Source organism: Megalobrama amblycephala, linkage group LG24 (assembly GCF_018812025.1).
Source record: "Megalobrama amblycephala isolate DHTTF-2021 linkage group LG24, ASM1881202v1, whole genome shotgun sequence".
NCBI lineage: Eukaryota > Metazoa > Chordata > Actinopteri > Cypriniformes > Xenocyprididae > Megalobrama > Megalobrama amblycephala.
The window spans coordinates 23572277-23590467 of NC_063067.1; the positions used below are offsets into that span (position 1 = coordinate 23572277).

The 18191-nt window shown below is 36.4% G+C and overlaps 1 protein-coding gene across 1 annotated transcript in view; it reads right to left on the reverse strand.

Moving 5' to 3' along the window:
• The window catches only part of utrn (utrophin), a 278999-nt gene that overhangs the window by 255364 nt on the left and 5444 nt on the right, over positions 1–18191 (reverse strand). Inside the window, 7 exon segments of the mRNA XM_048177425.1 lie at positions 2048–2199; positions 4953–5068; positions 6012–6184; positions 6395–6487; positions 11561–11638; positions 13664–13756; positions 16251–16312. Of these exon segments, the coding sequence (XP_048033382.1) occupies positions 2048–2199; positions 4953–5068; positions 6012–6184; positions 6395–6487; positions 11561–11638; positions 13664–13756; positions 16251–16312 (767 nt within the window).

Consider the following 18191-nt stretch of genomic DNA (forward strand, 5'->3'; position numbering starts at 1 on the left):
TGCGGCTCGTGACGACACATATGTCCTAAGACACGAAACGATCGGTTTGTGAGAGAAACCGAAAAGTATTTATATCATTTTTTACCTCTATACACCACTTGTCCACTCCGTTATGACTCCTTTAGTGATGTCTGATCGCGCTCTGCAACGGCAGTGATGTCTCGCGCATATACTTCATGAGTGTCAGACATCACTGCCGTTGACAGAGCGCGATAGACATCACTAAAGGAGTCAGAACGGAGTTGGACATAGTGGTGTATTAGAGTAAAAAATATTAAAATTGTTCGTTTCTGCACAAACCGATAGGACATTAATGTGTGTCACGAGCGGCAGGGTTTCATTTGGATTTGCTAAGCAAGGTTTATCATCTTATAGAGACGTTCCCTAAGCCATTATTTAAGCAAGCACGGTTGCAGTTAAAAACATCATTTGTATCGCTGAAGAAAAAATGTCACCTAATCTTGGATGCATGTAAGCGATAAACATCAAATTTTCATTTTGGGTGAACTATCCCTTTAAAGGGGCCGCAGCCTGAATCAGTGCATATTTAATGATGCCCCAAAATAGGCAGTTAAAAAAAATTAATTAAAAAAAATCTATGGGGTATTTTGAGCTGAAACTTCACAGACACATTCAGGGGACACCTTAGACTTATATTACATCTTGTAAAAACTGGTTCTAGGGCACCTTTAATATTAGCCTCAGTTTATAAACACAGAGTCATTAGACAAATGCATGAAGGTCTTTGTGGTTGTTCAGCCACTTACAGTTTCAGTAATAAGAGGACTTACACTGAGGTCAACAAGAATTGGAATGCAACACATCAAAATAAAAGAGCCTCAATATAATTAACAAAGTCTGTTCACATCAGCTTTCAGTTGACAGACACTTATTCTTTGTTGCAAATATGTTAAATGAGCATTAATAACATTATCACTCTGTTCCAAAACCTAGTGAGATGACTGTGTAGGCAGCATTTTAAGACGTAGTAGCCTCATTACTGAAGCAAAGATACAAAATTGTCTTTTGGCCAAATTTTAAAGCAGCATTGGCATGTATCCTTCAAGGAGAAGGTGATATCAGAATGCAGTGAAACAAGCTAAATGAAAAATGAATTCAAGATGGCAGACAAAATGAGAGAAATGTCAATTATGAACATAATTGATTAAAAACCGCATATTATAGTTTAAAAATAGTTCAGTCTAATTACAAATGCAGTATTTCAGCAAATATTTGTGTTCACCGTGTATTTTTATGCTTATTTGAGCATCACAGTGTTAGCTTAGCAACATGCTAACACACTCTATTGAAATCTATTGTGAAGTTTCCTGTGTGCTTTATATTAGTGAGAAATGCAAAGCACAGAGAAACAATATCACTGGAATCACTTTTAGAAGCATTTTTCCAGCTGATGAACGATAAAAACTTTGACAGCGAATCAGAATCCACCTGATTTTAAAGAGCTCGAGAATTAAAAGCAGCAGATGATGATCCTGGGCTTATAATAAACAATGTTATCATCTGTTGATGTGGACGCTAATATAGTTATCCTCCTTGACGCGAACAAACCTTTTCACCAATCGACTCTGATTGAAACCCTTAAAAATGACTGCAAACCACAAGAGATGCTTAAAAACTTCTTCAGAAGTACCAAAATGCTCAAGAACTGAACCAGAACCTTTTCTCAATTACGACCATTTGGGCACATGATACAAAACCAGTCTCAACCCAGATAGCACAGGTACGTCATCAAGATGTCTCTTAAAGTGCGTTTCATCTGGGAAACATCTGATAAACATCTTAGAAAAAGCCGTTTTACATACACTCTAAATCATACACATTTTCTAAATGTCTATTTGTCATCTGACAGGAAATGTCTAGAAGACATATTGCAGATGAGCAAACACTATATAAAAATACATCTTGCAGATGTAAATGCAAACATCAAATAGACATATCGGCGATGTACGTGTGCTGTCAGGGTAATGGTTATTTGACATTCAACCCTGAGTAAGCATACATGCGTTTGGGTAACCAGCGCACTTACAGCATGTCCCTCATCGTGCTCCACCTTATAGCGTCTGGGCAGTGTCTCCACCTCTCTGATGTCATCCAATGTGATGTCATTGGGAAACACAGCGAAGAGTGAGGTCACATACATGATGATGGACTTCTTATCTGGCAACTGCACCGCCACATCTGAGAAACACAGAGAGAGACAGTAAGTATGAGTATGAATAAGGGTAGGTGTGTTTATGGAGTTGCTCTACGAGGCCCCTCTGATTAGTTAAGGCTCATGTGAACTTGTGTTCAGGAAAAGCCATGTAATCCAATCAAGTCCAGATGATTAGTCTCAGGATCTGGGCTCTGGAATGTCCTGGGCCGCGGTTTGTTGACTGGCATTGTTTCATTGGTTCGACTCAGATTCCCGCTTCAGGCAAACTTAAATAGCAAACTATGACAAGATCTCCAAATAAGGCCGACATCAAGTCAGCTGAAGATGATGGTCAAGCACTTTAAAGATTCTGTAGACTAAAGGTAAATTTTGGCAAAATTTTGAAGGTGAAAAAGGTTGATTGTCCGTTAGATATGGCTTAGTGTGATTATCTACCTGCAAATGTTGTGATTTAATCAAATAAATATATGCACTGTTTGTTTCTTACATGTGAGCAGCTCATGATACGCCGCTATCACGTGCATTTGGGAACTCAATATGCATCAAACCATCTTCTCAAACTTGAATAAGTAGCACTTCTCAAACAAAAGGAAAGATTTCCCAACAAAATAAATGTTTGATGGTTTAACTTTTGAACGTGGCAAAATTAAGACAGCCATAAATTTTAGTATTGTATTACAGATATAAAATATTAAAATGAACATATTAATTAAATAAAAAATGAATATAATAAAATTAATTTCAAAAATATTATTATATTTTTCTTAAATACTCTTATTTCACAGTGAAATATTACAATAGAAATATTTTTAGTCATTTTTATTTTTTTATTAATGAAGGATCTAAGGGTTTTCAATAACTTACATTGCTGTTGTTTTATTTTCTTTGTTTTTATATTAAAGGTGCCCTAGATTCAAAAATTTAATTTATCTTGGCATAGTTGAATAACAAGAGTTCAGTACATGGAAATGACATACAGTGAGTCTCAAACTCCATTGTTTCCTCCTTCTTATATAAATCTCATTTGTTTAAAAGACCTCCAAAGAACAAGTGAATCTCAACATAACACCGACTGTTACGTAACAGTCGGGGTGTATGCCCCCAATATTTGCATAGCCTATGCCAGCCCACGTTCAAAGCATTACAACAAGAGCAGCCAGTATTAACATCTGGATCTGTGCACAGCTGAATCAACAGACTAGGTAAGCAAGCAAGAACAATAGCGAAAAATGGCAGATGAAGCAATAATAACTGACATGATCCATGATAACATGATATTTTTAGTGATATTTGTAAATTGTCTTTCTAAATGTTTCGTTAGCATGTTGCTAAAGTACTGTTAAATATGGTTAAAGTTACCATCGTTTCTTACTGTATTCACGGAGACAAAAGCCGTCGTTATTTTCATTTTTAAACACTTGCAGTCTGTATAATTCATAAACACAACTTCATTCTTTATAAATCTCTCCAACAGTGTGTAATGTTAGCTTTAGCCACAGAGCATAGCCTCAAACTCATTCGGCATCAAATGTAAACATCCAGATAAATACCATACTTGCGCGATTAGACATGTTGCATGACGAACACTTTGTAAAGATCCATTTTGAGGGTTATATTAGCTGTGTGAACTTTTTTTATGCTGTTTAAGGCAAACGCGAGCTCTTGGGGCGTGGAGCACGAGAATTAAAGGGGCCGCACACCCTGAATCGGTGCATTTATAATGATGCCCCAAAATAGGCAGTTAAAAAAAATTAATAAAAAAAAAAACTATGGGGTATTTTGAGCTGAAACTTCACAGACACATTTAGGGGACACCTTAGACTTATATTAAAAACATGTTCTTCGGCACCTTTAATTTCTTAATCATTAGTCATTTATGTAGTCGTCATTTGATTTGTAATTTATAATAATTTGATTTCAAATTATTATTATTTGATTTACATAATTTATCATTTAATAATTTTTTTATTATTATTAATTTATGTCACTTTGTTTGTTTTATATTACTTATTTCCTTGCTCTTGCGATGCTTGCTATTGTTGTTTAATCTTATGATTGTGTGGTTTGAAGGAATGTTTGCCTTCACGAGTAGGAGATCAGAGAATGTCTCCATTTCAAGGTTTTTAATGTCACTGGACAATATTAAGAAGCAGTAATTTTCCATAGTTTTTCCCGAGGTATAACAACACTTGTTGGAATTGTACTGGTCAGACGAAGTCAGAGCATTGAAACATTCAACTAAGATTAGTCAATAAACTCTGCTCTTTTATCATTATCACTTGATGTCTTGCTTCTTCCCTGTCTTTCTCAGTCAAATGCTGGCAAGTATTCGGCATCTGGGGCTGAATCTGATACATCTGTCTGATGTTATTATTATTATTATAACATTTTACTTTTTTATACCATATTGACCAAATTTTTTTTTTTTAAATCTCATAAAACATAATCATTACTTTTATTAGAAAAATAGAAAAAATTAGGGGAAAAAACAGAAAAATTAAATTTTTTTCCCCAAATCGTGCCTATTGTGCAATGTAAATAAGTGCAGCGACGTATGAAGCACCACTCACTTTCAAATCAAGGAATGCAGCAAATCCACGTGACCAACTTTGTGAAATCTGTGTGGGAATATCCTTTGCCCTCATGCAAAATTTCTGATTACATGGATATCTATTTAAATGGCTGAATTTAATCTGTTAAACATTTGGCGAATAACAAAATGTTTATAGTTGGATGTCCTTCTGCTTCTGTTCTGGAGTTCATGATGCTTCTTTACCTTCTGGATCCAGTAGTCTCTCAATGTTGAGCTGATCTTTGGCGAATGTGAAAGCGTGGTCCAGCCTTTCTACTGGGCTTAGATGAACCACTTCCTCCCAGCTGAACCCATGAGGCCTGGAACAGAATTCATATCTGGAATTAACATTAGCCTTTCACACATTCACCGTCAACGAGAGCTGGCGATTTCTGGTGACACGAGAAACAGTGTTCAATGTCAGCGACTTAATACTCACTTCTAAATATTAGGTAGTATATTTGATAATAATGCAGTTTTTACGCTCTTTTGAAACCGAGCTGCGTCTGAACAGAACCGCATTCAGGACTGACAACCAGATTCTACTGTAAGTCTGGATGAAGCTCACAGGTTAAGAAGAGCTTGAAGACGTACAAGCAGGTCCACATGAATCAACAGACTGTTTGCAAACTTAATTCGTAGTTAAACATCCTACTTCCCTTGTGTGTTTGGTTATAATATTTGCTAATATGATAACGCATTCAGCTGCCAATAAGAGTGTAGTACTAAGCTGTGTTTAACACACTTTTATTGTTTAAACCTATTACACAGATTTTCCAACAAAACCACAGCAGGAAATGTGGAAAAGGTCTGTGGATTACATCTGGGCCTCCCAACTTGTTCTCAATCCCTTCATCCACAAACATTTCACATTACTTACATAAATTAATAAAGAATTTAGTGATTACAAGCATCCGAATGTGCAAACATGTATAAAATCCTCTGAGAAGCAGAAGCATTTTTCTGATAATAAATTCTGAGATGTGATGATACATTTGTGCTTTAAACAGAATTCAAAATAAAAGGCTCAGACACACTAATGTGTGTGTGTGTGTGTGTTTCATGCTCATGTCTGACATGATCAACCCAAACAGGCTGAATAACTTATGAACACAAACTCTCTTGACCTCTGACCCAATCTATACGCTCCATAGCCTTTCCCTAGAGACCGCGCTGACAGCAGTCTAAACTACTACGAGTGTGTGTGTGTGTGTGTGTGTGTGTGTGTGTGTGTGTGTGTGTGTGTGTGTGTGTGTGTGTTACCTGAAGTGGTGTAAGATGGCGTTAAAGGCCAGGCCGTCCGCCCAGCTGGTGGTGAAGTTGAGCACGTTGACGTTGTTATAGTTACGGGTGCAGTTTCTCACCCAGCTCAGCAAAATCTTCTCACTGTTGGTCTGCTGAAGACTGGACATCACATCCTTCATGACGTCCTTAACCTGCACACACACACACACACACACAGAGAGAGAGAGAGAGAGAGAGAGAGAGAGAGAGAGAGGGGTTTGTTTGACTATATTAGTGAGGACATCTTACTTGATTTATAGATAAACAACATGTGGCCCATATAAACCGTTTCTGAATAGTGAATACACATCAAATTCCTTCACATGTCAGTTTTTGCCAACTTTGTCCGTGTGTTTTCTGACCTGCCAGTGCAGTATGATACTCCAGATGAGTCCTAGAGTAAGCTTATGATTCCCATCTACAATATCAGTCCCTCCAATATTCACCAGATCCACCTGAAAGAATAAAAAAACATAATTTAAAAAAGAACTGTTCATACAAAAATAATAAACAAAACTATTCAACAAAAAAAAATGCAAAAAAATAAACAATACACACAATTAATAAATGTTTCCGGTTTACTGTGCAAAAATTCATCAGTGCAAGTTAATCCAGGAAAAAAAGACCAGTTTACAATAAGTTTCCATTTGTACATAACACATACATTAACTAACATGAACTAACAATGAAAATACATCTAAAGCATTAAATCATAGATAATTTCAAAATTTAATAAAAAATATTACATTTTCAGCATTTAATAAAAATTAATAAATACTGTAACAAAAGTATTTATCATTGTTAGTTCATGTTAGTTAAAGGATTAGTTCATTTTCAAATGAAAATTAGCCCAAGCTTCACTCACCCTCAAGACATCCTAGGTGTATATGACTTTTTTCTTTCTGATGAACACAATCTGAGAAATATTATTAAATATCCTGACGCATCCGAGCTTTATAATTGCAGTGATAGGGATCAATGAGTATGAGCTGAAGAAAGTGCCTCCATCCATCATAAACTCGTACCCCACACGGGGTTAATAAAGGCCTTCTGAAGTGAAGCAATACGTTTGTGTAAAAAAAAAAAAATAGCCATATTTAAAGGATTAGTTCACTTTTAAATAAACTTTTCCTAACAATTTACTCACCCCCATGTCATCCAAGATGTCCATGTCTTTCTTTCTTCAGTCGAGAAGAAATTAAGGTTTTTGATGAAAACATTCCAGGATTATTCTCCTTATAGTAGACTTCAATGGGCACCAAACAGTTGAAGGTCATAATTAGTTTCACCGCAGCTTCAAATTGTTCAACACGATCCCAGATGAGAAATAAGGGTCTTATCTAGTGAAACCATCGTTCATTTTCTGAAAAAAATTGAAAATTATATAAGTTTTAACCAGAAATGCTCATCTTGAACTAGCTCTCTTCTTCTTCTCCTCTATTAGAATTCCAGCAGTGTAGACGCTGCTAAGTGTATTACTGCCCTCCACAGGCCAAAGTTTGAACTAATTGTTATATACTATTGAACTAGCATATTGCATATAAAAATTAGTCCAAACTTTGGCCTGTGGAGGGCAGTAATACACTTAGCAGCGTCTACACTGCTGGAATTCTAATAGAGGTGAAGAAGAAGAGAGCTAGTTCAAGATGAGCATTTCTGGTTAAAACTTATATAATTTTCCATTTTTTTCAGAAAATGAGCGATGGTTTCACTAGATAAGACCCTTATTTCTCATCTGGGATCGTGTTGAACAATTTGAAGCTGCAGTGAAACTAATTATGACCTTCAACTGTTTGGTGCCCATTGAAGTCTACTATAAGGAGAATAATCCTGGAATGTTTTCATCAAAAACTTTAATTTCTTTTCGACTGAAGAAAGAAAGACATGGACATCTTGGATGACATGGGGGTGAGTAAATTATCAGGAAGTTTATTTAAAAGTGAACTAATCCTTTAACAAGTTATGAAGTAAAACATCAAGCTTCCACCAGAACGCCTTGCGTATTGAAGTTACGAATAAAATGTAAACTGGCATCGCGTCAGTTAAGCTTTTTCCGTAAATTGAATAGGGAAGGCGTAGGACGTAGCGTAAACTTTTTGAGTACTTTCTTCGCACGTTGAATACGTAAGGGTGTCTGGCGGAAGCTAGATATTTTACTTCATAACTTGTTAAATATGGATTTTTTTTTCTTTTCTTTTTTTACACAAACGCATCGCTTCGCTTCAGAAGGCCTTTATTAAAGGTACAATTTGTAAGATATTCGCAGTAAAACATCCAAAAACCACTAGGCTAGTGTTATATATTTTGTCCAGCTGATTACTAACAATATCTCTAATGTTTTCAACTATTTGTAAATCATGAGAAAATTCCCATTCTAAACAGTGACACGGGGCAGTGCAGTTGCCTGTCAATGACGTCAGTTACCCTTTGTTACCGCCTTTACTGACGTAGAAACCACATGACAACAGTGTCGTGGACAAATGCGGAAGTAGTGGCTAGCGTCCAGCAAACCACTAGCTTGCTTCAAGCAGTTCCTTACTTACTTCTTGCATGTTTTATGGTGGATTGTGTTACTTATTTATGGAACATAATTACTGTTTACCATCTGCCGCTGGTTCTGTCGACAAGGACAGCTCCCGTAAACGTAAGCATATACGGGCCAACCAAACGACCCAAGAAGAGTTTGGGACAAGAGGAGAGAAAGAGCGAGGATCAATATCGGTGTTGCATTTTCTAGATGGAGAGAGCTTCGCGACAAACTTCGCCTAGAAGAGAGATGCCGATCTCGCTTGTGTTTTACTCGACAGGTGAGTTGTTTTGATTCGTATCTTTACAGAAAACGTATGCCATTATAACGATCAACACGATTAGTATTATGGGGCATACACGCCAAACACGGGGCATCGCGTCTCTAGACCCGCGCGAGGACGCGTCTGATCGCGTCTTTGCATTGACTTTGTATGTAATCTACTCGCGCAAAATCGTTGAACTCACGTTTGCTATGTATGCCCAATTATTGTGTTTGAATGTACACGAGTGTATATATTCGTTGAACAAGTGGTAATCGTTTTCATATCATCCGACTAAACAGTAATCAATTAATTTGATAATTTACTATTAAACTATATTTGCTGTATTGTATTGCAATATAGCATGACGTCATCAAACCACGCGATTGTTATTGTTTTGGTAGTGCGCCCTCTAGTGGCAGGTCCTACAACCTGTACCTTTAATCCCCCGGAGCCGTGTGGAGTACATTTATGATGGATGGATGTGGACAGAGGCACTCGTTGATTGATCCCGTTCACTGCAATCATAAATCTCGGAATGCGTCAGGATATTTATTAATATTTCTCCAATTGTGTTCATCAAAAAGAAGATAGTCATATACACCTAGGATGGCTTGAGGGTGAGTAAAGCTTGGGCTAATTTTCATTTGAAAGTGAACTAATCCTTTAATGCATGAACTAATGCTAATAAATGGGACCTTATTGTAAAATGTGTAATGTAATAACTTTCTGACACAACTAATATAACCACAGTTAATGACAGTCCTGAGTCTGACCAACAATATTTCCAGCTGAACTCAAAAAGGTCACATTACAAAAGTTAAATGTTTTGCATACTGTGTCATATTGAAATGTATGGAATATATAAACGCACAGTTGTTCCCAACCTGCTATTATTAGCCTTCATCTAAACTCTGAGAAATGTGAGCGTTTAGATAGGATAACGGGTCCTGTTTAACAGACAGCTCATCGCACTGATTTACAGGTGAAGATTAACCAAACCTGCACTTACTCTTCAATGAGTCCACTTAAGTTGTCATGTTTGCTTAGAGAGTCGACCACAAACACAAGCCTCTCTCGCTAGTGAGAGTGAACTGAAGCTGAAAACACGTACTGAGTAGGAATTGCATTTGAATTTGAACGTAAATCGCGAACGCTAAAAAAGTACGTTCTATATTATGAAGGTAATCCGGACATACTGCATTCGACATGTTATGGTCACGTGACCTACCAGCGTCAGTTGTGTTGCTTCACTGTCATTCATAAATCCTCTACTGTGGCCTCATGGGATAGTAAAGTGTCCAACGAATGCACCTCAGAATCTATTATTAGTAGGTCATCCGGGGACGTTTTGCTTACTGTTTTATGAATACTATGTTGGCGTACTGTTTTTGCCATACTATACAGTAGGGAAGTAATCAGTTTAGGACGCAGCGATTGGGTGTGTGAAAATCAAAGAAAATATACAACCAACAGCAACATCTTTTAAAGGTGCTAAAGAGGATCTTTTCGTCGACTGAGAAACCAAACACTGTTACTGAGTTTTTAAATGAGCGCATGCGTAAGAATTTCGAGGAAACACCTCCCAAAACTCGTGCACGAGTGTTTACCACCGGCATTCGCTGTGTCGTGTTAGTGGATTCATTATGTCGGACTCACCGCATGTAACTCATAATCTGCAGTTGTTATTCCTGTCTCCTGACAAAAATATTGCATGCGGCGCCTGTGGAGTGTGGAAAGTTACTGGAGCGTGCAGCCGCGCTGTTCTCTCACAAGGAACGTCATGGCAGTGATTGACAAGCCAGAGGGCCAATCGTTTACGCGATGATCGCGTAAATGATTGGCTGATGTTTTTAAGGCCCTACCTTGTGCACAGATGATGTATATTAATATTATTCCTTTCAGTGCACCAAATAAATAGTCTTTTATCAGTTAGTAAAGACAGTTTCAAGTAATATTGCATAAATGTATAAAGCAAAACATCCTCTTTAGCACCTTTAAGTATGTGGCTGTATTTATGGGAGATTATTGGAGGATCAGCAAACATCTGGACCAGGTGTGATGAAACACCACTTAAACCTGCACTAGGACTGAGAGAGATCCGGTTTTGTGGGTTAAGAGATTAAAACAGGAATCTGTGCCGTGTGAATGGGTAAAGCTCAGCTAATGATGGGGTAATGATCGGTCAGGCCAATTAATCATCCAAACCTTGCCATTTTGAGACTACCATTGCCGATTTCCCACTATATCTTTTTAGTGCTGTGTTTGGTGTCATCAGAAATGTATCAGCTGCAAAGTGTACTGACAGAATTATGAATCATTCTTGCTTTCTCTCCAAATATCGAGTGAATTTGGAGAAAATGGACTGCTTGCCTTGAGCTTCATAACATACTTTAATGACAGCAATACCAAGGACAATGATCTGGAATATGAATGAATGTGACAGGATTGTGCAGATTGTTTATAGCATCTGTGTTTGTGTGCTTCTGACCCCAAGCCATCAAAGACAGAGGACATGTCAAAATGTAGAGACCTTGCCGTCAAAACCATACTCTAATGTCCCTAAAAGACACACAAGAACTGTAAAGCATTTTAATTAGACTGCCCTTGCAGTACGTTCCTCAGGCCGCGTCTGTCAGCTGATACGAGGAAAGAAATAAAAATAATTCTGGCCTGCAGCCGGAGCCCAGAGAGTCTCCCAGCAGAAGGACACACAGGAAGGTAGAAACAGAGACTCACGCTGTTCTGATTAAGGACCTGCAGGACTCGGTTGACGTTGTTGAGGGAGTGAACTCTGGTAGAGCCGCGCTCTTTGGTCTGAGAGACAGATAGAGAGATACTTCATACAGTCACGCTTACAGATTTACAGTAGAGTACAAAAAAAAGCGCCACAGTATTGCTATATTCTTGAACACGCACCATGACAGCACTATGAATGCTTTGAAATAACTTGGAATAAGGCTGAATAAGTGATAGACAAAAATACATTAAAAGTTTGGGGTTGAAAAGATTTTTACATTTTAAGAAGCCTCTTACCAAGGCTGCATTTATTTGATCAAAAATACAGTAAAACAGTAACATTGTGAATTATTATTACAATTTACAATAACGGTTGTCTGTTAAAAATGTATTTATTCCTGTGATCAAAGCTGAACATTTCTGATTATTTATCAGTGTTGAAAACAGTTGTGTATCATGATGACATATTTTTCAGGATTCTTTGATGAATAGACCGTTCAAAATTATTTGAAATAGAAATCTGCGTAACTTTATAAATGTCTTTACTGTCACTTTTGAACAATTGCTTCATTGCTGAATAAAACTAAATTAATTAATTATAATAAAAAAAATATCTTACCGACCCCAAACTTTTAAATTGTAGCATAGATTTTTTTTGACCTTTTTGACAATCTTTAGTATATATCTTGATATGTGTTGTATTTGCTGTAAAATTACACAGGTATTTTTTTTTTTTTTTATCTGAAAAACAATTTCAATGAAATTTGATTCAAAATGTCTGATGCAAGAATTAAAATAAATTAAAAATCATCTTTTTCATCAGTTTCTCACTAAATGAACAAAAATATTTTACTTTTAATTTCTATGCACAAATATAACTATGCAGAGTAATAAAAAACTATATTTATATTATTTATAAAAAAAAAAAATATTTAATAAAATGTATAGGGGTGAATTCAGGGTTACTTTTTGCCATTTCTATGCAATAAACCTGCAAATATAACAATAATATGAATTATTTAATAATTATAATTAACAATGAATCATTATTCTAATTATTAATAATAGCTTATTTAAAATAATCAACATATTAATAAAAAACATTTTTTATATAAACAAATTATAGTTTCAAAGAGACATTTATGGAAAAAAAAAATTAAATTAAATCTCTTAAAAAATACTTTTTTAAAAGGCTCATTTTCCAATTTTTAACAGTTGAGTTTTACCGTTTTCGAATCCATTCAGCCGATCTCCGGGTCTGGCGGTACCACTTTTAGCATAGCTTAGCATATGCTAAAACTATACTCTCATTCCGGCGTAACAATCAAGGAACTTTGCTGCCGTACCATGGGTGCAGCAGGCGCAATGAGAGTATAGTTCCTAGCCATATCGCCCTAGAAAATCGTAACTTTTCATTTTCATTTTTAAATAGGAAAAATATCAAAACTCTTTGGTCATTTCTGAGCGTGATGCTAACGGTCTAATCAGATTCAATGAACTATGCTAAGCTATGCAAAAAGTGGTACCGCCAGACCCGGAGATCGGCTGAATGGATTCGAAAACGGTAAAACTCAACTGTTTAACTCTAGGGGGGATGGAAAATTAGCCTATTTTCAAAAAAAGTGGCGTGTTCCTTTAACATCATATACATACTCTCATTGAGTGAGATTTGAGAGAAGAAATGTAATGGAAACTTAATCATCACAAAGATACTGTAAATATTTGATTCATCACCTACTTAACAGTGTAAATACCATGAAAATAAGAAAAAGGTCAAATCATTCAGTTTCACAGTGACTGATACAATTCACTGTATCAAAGTACCACCACAGTACTTTACATACATCACACATGAGGGTTACTGTGAAAATGTGTGTGTGGTTATAATCAGTAGGTTGCAAATAATGAAGAAAATAGATGAAGACGAAGCCTACAGCCTGTCAGCTCTCAGCTGTCACTCAAACCGTCTGTGTGTGTAATTCAAAATTAGTGTTTGGTTGAGGCTAAATATAAACGCATAGTTCAGAAACATTACACTCAACCGCTATTCAAACCCTCCCAACCATCACACACACACACACACACACACACACACACACACACCAGTGTGCTTCCAGTCAGTCCCTCCAGGAGATCGAGGAGTTTTCTGCCGTCTCTCAGGTCGGAGAACATGTCTTTGATGGGCGTCTTCCCCGTCTAAAACACATGACATTGAAAGAACATTAATAGAATTCATTTATCAAGTTCTTCCTCAACAGAAAACAAGAAAACAAACAAAGCAGAAAGTTGAAGTCAACCCAACTGCATATAACTGAGATATACAACATTTTAACATCCAAACAATAACATACACAGACATCCCAGCTCTCCCAGAAGTTCCGGGAGTCTCCCTCATATTGATAGCAGCTCGCAAATTATACACAATATCCCAGAAATCGAGCGAACAAGAGAGAAGCCCTGTTTCCACCTGGAATTAAGATGTGTTTTCGGTGAATCATTTGGTATTATCATGCTTTCAAACACATCTCCTGTGAACTTTTGCATTCAGATTTCATCGAGACCCTCTTATTTCATAACACACTACATAATTTTCACTTTCTGTACACAAATACTACTGAATGAATGAATGAATATGTGCTGCGCAGCTTATGCAAATGAATATAATATAATGTAATGCCATGTAATTTATTATCAATTTCTTTATTTTAGTGTATACATAATCTCTCGGAAATGAGTTTTTGCAGGGTGGGATGCTTTTGTGCGTATCTTCCTTCACATGAAACTTTAAACAGGGTGCTCATTATCATTAATTATGCGAGAGAGTGATGTAATTAACCTGAGACAGAGCAGAGCTCTCTGACCACAGACACCAAATATCACTGAAACATGACTGCAGTATTTGCAGTGTACTTATGCAAATCAGAAGCCGCAGGACGTAATCTGTGTGAATCACGGAGTCCGATTTGCATATTACAGACAGAAAACGTATTACACTTTAAAATATTTGTTTTTTCTATGTGAATATATTGTAAACTGTAATTTATTCCTGTGATCAAAGCTGAATTTTCGGCATCAATACTCCAGTCTTCAGTGTCACATGATCCTTTAGAAGTCATTCTAATATGATGATTTGATACTCAATAAACATTTATGATTATTATCAATGTTAAAAACAGTTGTAATAAATATTTTTTTGGTGAAAATTGTGGTATTTTTTCAAGATTCTTTGATGAATAGAAAGTTCAGAAGAAGAGCATTTATTTTTTGTAACATTATAAATGTCTTTACTGTCACTTTTGATTAATTAAAAGGTGCCCTAGAATGCTTTTTCACAAGATGTAATATAAGTCTAAGGTGTCCCCTGAATGTGTCTGTGAAGTTTCAGCTCAAAATACCCCATAGATTTTTTTTTATTCATTTTTTTAACTGCCTATTTTGGGGCATAATTAGAAATGCGCCAATTCAGTGCATGTCCCCTTTAAATGCTTGCGCTCCCCGCCCCCAAGCTCTATAATACATTGCATAAACAAAGTTCAAACAGCTAATATAACCCTCAAAATGGATCTTTACAAAGTGTTCATCATGCAGCACGTCTAATCGCGTAAGTATGGTATTTATTTGGATGTTTACATTTGATTCTGAATGAGTTTGAGGCTATGCTCCATGGCTAAAGCTAACATTACACACTGTTGGAGAGATTTATAAAGAATGAAGTTGTGTTTATGAATTATACAGACTGCAAGTGTTTAATAATGAAAATAACAACATGACTCTGATCTCCGTGAATACAGTAAGAAACGATGGTAACTTTAACCACATTTAACAGTACATTAGCAACATGCTAACGAAACATTTAGAAAGACAATTTACAAATATCACTAAAAATATCATGTTATCATGGATCATGTCAGTTATTACTGCTCCATCTGCCATTTTTCTCTCTTGTCCTTGCTTGCTTACCTGCATAAAGTCTGACGATTGAGCTGTGCACAGATTCAGATGTTAATACTGGCTTGTCTAATGCTTTGAACATGAGCTGGCATATGCAAATATTGGGGGCGTACATATTAATGATCCCGACTGTTGCGTCACAGTCCGTGTTATGTTGAGATTCGCCTGTTCTTCGAAGGTCTTTTAAACAAATGAGATTTACATAAGGAGGAAACAATGGTGTTTGAGACTCACTGTATTTCATTTCCATGTACTGAACTCTTGTTATTCATCTATGCCAAGGTAAATTCAATTTTCAATTCTATGGCACCTTTAATGTTTCCTTGCTGAATAAAAATAATAATTTCTTGCAGTAGTGTAGATATTTATTCCTTTTGATTTATTCCTCTATAGACTATTATATATAGTTAACAGACAGATGAATTCATAAATGTAATTAATACAAAAAATCCTTTTGAGAATATCTGTGTCCTTTATATCCTCTTCATGTGGCGACTGTGTTATAAGACACTCAAGGTTGAGCTGTATAAAACAGTCGCTCTTCTGCATGTCATGCTTTAGTACTGACTATGTTTCACAATATACTGCAGAACAACCTTAAGCGCATTATTGCTTAAGGGAAGAACACAAAGTTTCACATGTCTGCCAAACTGAGTGGTTCTTGACGAGACGGCCACTCTGAGACCAGCCATCAAAGCAGAAGTTCAGAAGTTCAGTATGAGCGGGAATCTTCCGTTACCTTGGAGAACTGTGCGTTGATCCACTTCGTGAAGGTCTTTTTCTGTACCGCATCATGTTCATCTGAAAAGAGAAGGAAAGAGAAGAGAAAGAAAATTAGAAAGGATTTTATGGCACGTGACCGAAATCTTATTTTACGATATGAAAAGTTTTATTTCACTATAAAGATATATATATCACAATATAGTTATTTTTATTTTTTAATTAAAAATAATAAAGAAGCTAGTTACAAACAATAGGGAAAATACAAAAAAACAAAAATTATGAATTAAACAAATTAAGTTTTTCATTCCACAGAGTTCTGCAAATTTTTCATCACAAAACTACTCTGCAAATTCCACGTGGGACTACTCTTAGCTACAGGCCTCTAAACTAGTTACTCATTGACAGCTTTTAAACTGCAAGATACCTTGAGGTGTAAGTCAAGTAAAGGACCAATAAGACGCTTTCTTGAAACTGTCAATCAAAGCTGACCCACAGCAGGAGGAGACGGAGTCTAACGCAGGATCAATTCAAAACTTTACAGCATTAGTGCCACAATGTGTCTGTTGTCCATATATCCCTGTCTGAATCTACACAGAGCCTGTGTGAGATCCTGTTACCAAGGGACAAGATTCCCACCCACACACACACACACACACACACACACACACACCAGAGTGTTTATAACAAAAATCACTGTGTAAACCAGTTTGAACTCTAGAGGGATCAAAGGTTAAGACCACCAGCCTGCCGGGTCGCCTGATCTTTTGAGTCTGTGTGTGTGTGTGTGTGTGTGTGTGTGTGTGTGTGTGTGTGTGTGTGTGTGTGTGTGTGTGTGCGTGTGTGTGTGTGTGCGTGCGTGTGTGTGTGTGTGCGTGCGTGTGTGCGTGTGTAGATGAGGCCCAGAAAGCCAGGAATGCACCGCAGGCAAGAGAGATGGTGTGAAGTAGAGTACACCACAACACACACACCTCACACACACCACCTAGCAGTGAGAAACGCATCTATCACACACAGGAAGAAACCCATCATCATCACTATCAACAACGCAGATGTCACGGGTCATCTGATGGCTCAGTGAGGCCTGTATAGCCAGCAATGACATTTCCTATCTCAAGATCCATTAATGTACTAAAAACATATTTAAATCGATTCATGTGAGTACAGTGGTTCAATATTAATATTATAAAGCGACGAGAGTACTTTTGGTGCGCCAAAAAAACAAAATAAAGACTTATATAGTGATAGCCGATTTCAAAACAATGCTTCAGGAAGCTTCAGAATGTTATGAATCAGCTTATCGATTAGGATCGTGTGTCAAACCGCCAAACTGCTGAAATCACGTGACTTTGGAGCTGCGAAACGCTGATTCGATATGACTATACAAGTCATTATTTTGTTTTTTTGGCACACCAAAAATATTCTTGTCACTTTATAATATTAATATTGAACCACTGTACTCATGAACGATTTAAATATGTTTTTAACATTAATGATTTAAATATTGCTGTTGAAGGCCTTTAGTACAAAAATATCTTAATTTGTGTTCGAAGATTAATGGCCTTACGGGTGTGGAACGACATGAGGGTGAGTAATTGACAGAATTTTCAGAGACCCTTTAAGACCATTAAGTAAATTTAAATGCTTTTCATCATTGCTGCCATACAATTGTCATTACCATAATATCTAAAAAAAATAATAATAATAATCATTCTCATTGTGTATGAAGTACTGCAAAAAAAACTCATCATTCTCATTACCCTCACTGAGCAAAAATAAATCATTATTCTCATTTATTATACTATAAAATTATCTCATTCCCATTACCAGTATATCAAAAGATTTCGTAAAAAAAAAATCTATGTAAAAAAAAAAAAAAAAAAACACCATAATAAATTAGATAGATAGATAGACACAGACAGACAGACAGACAGAAATAAATAAACTAAAATGAAATAAA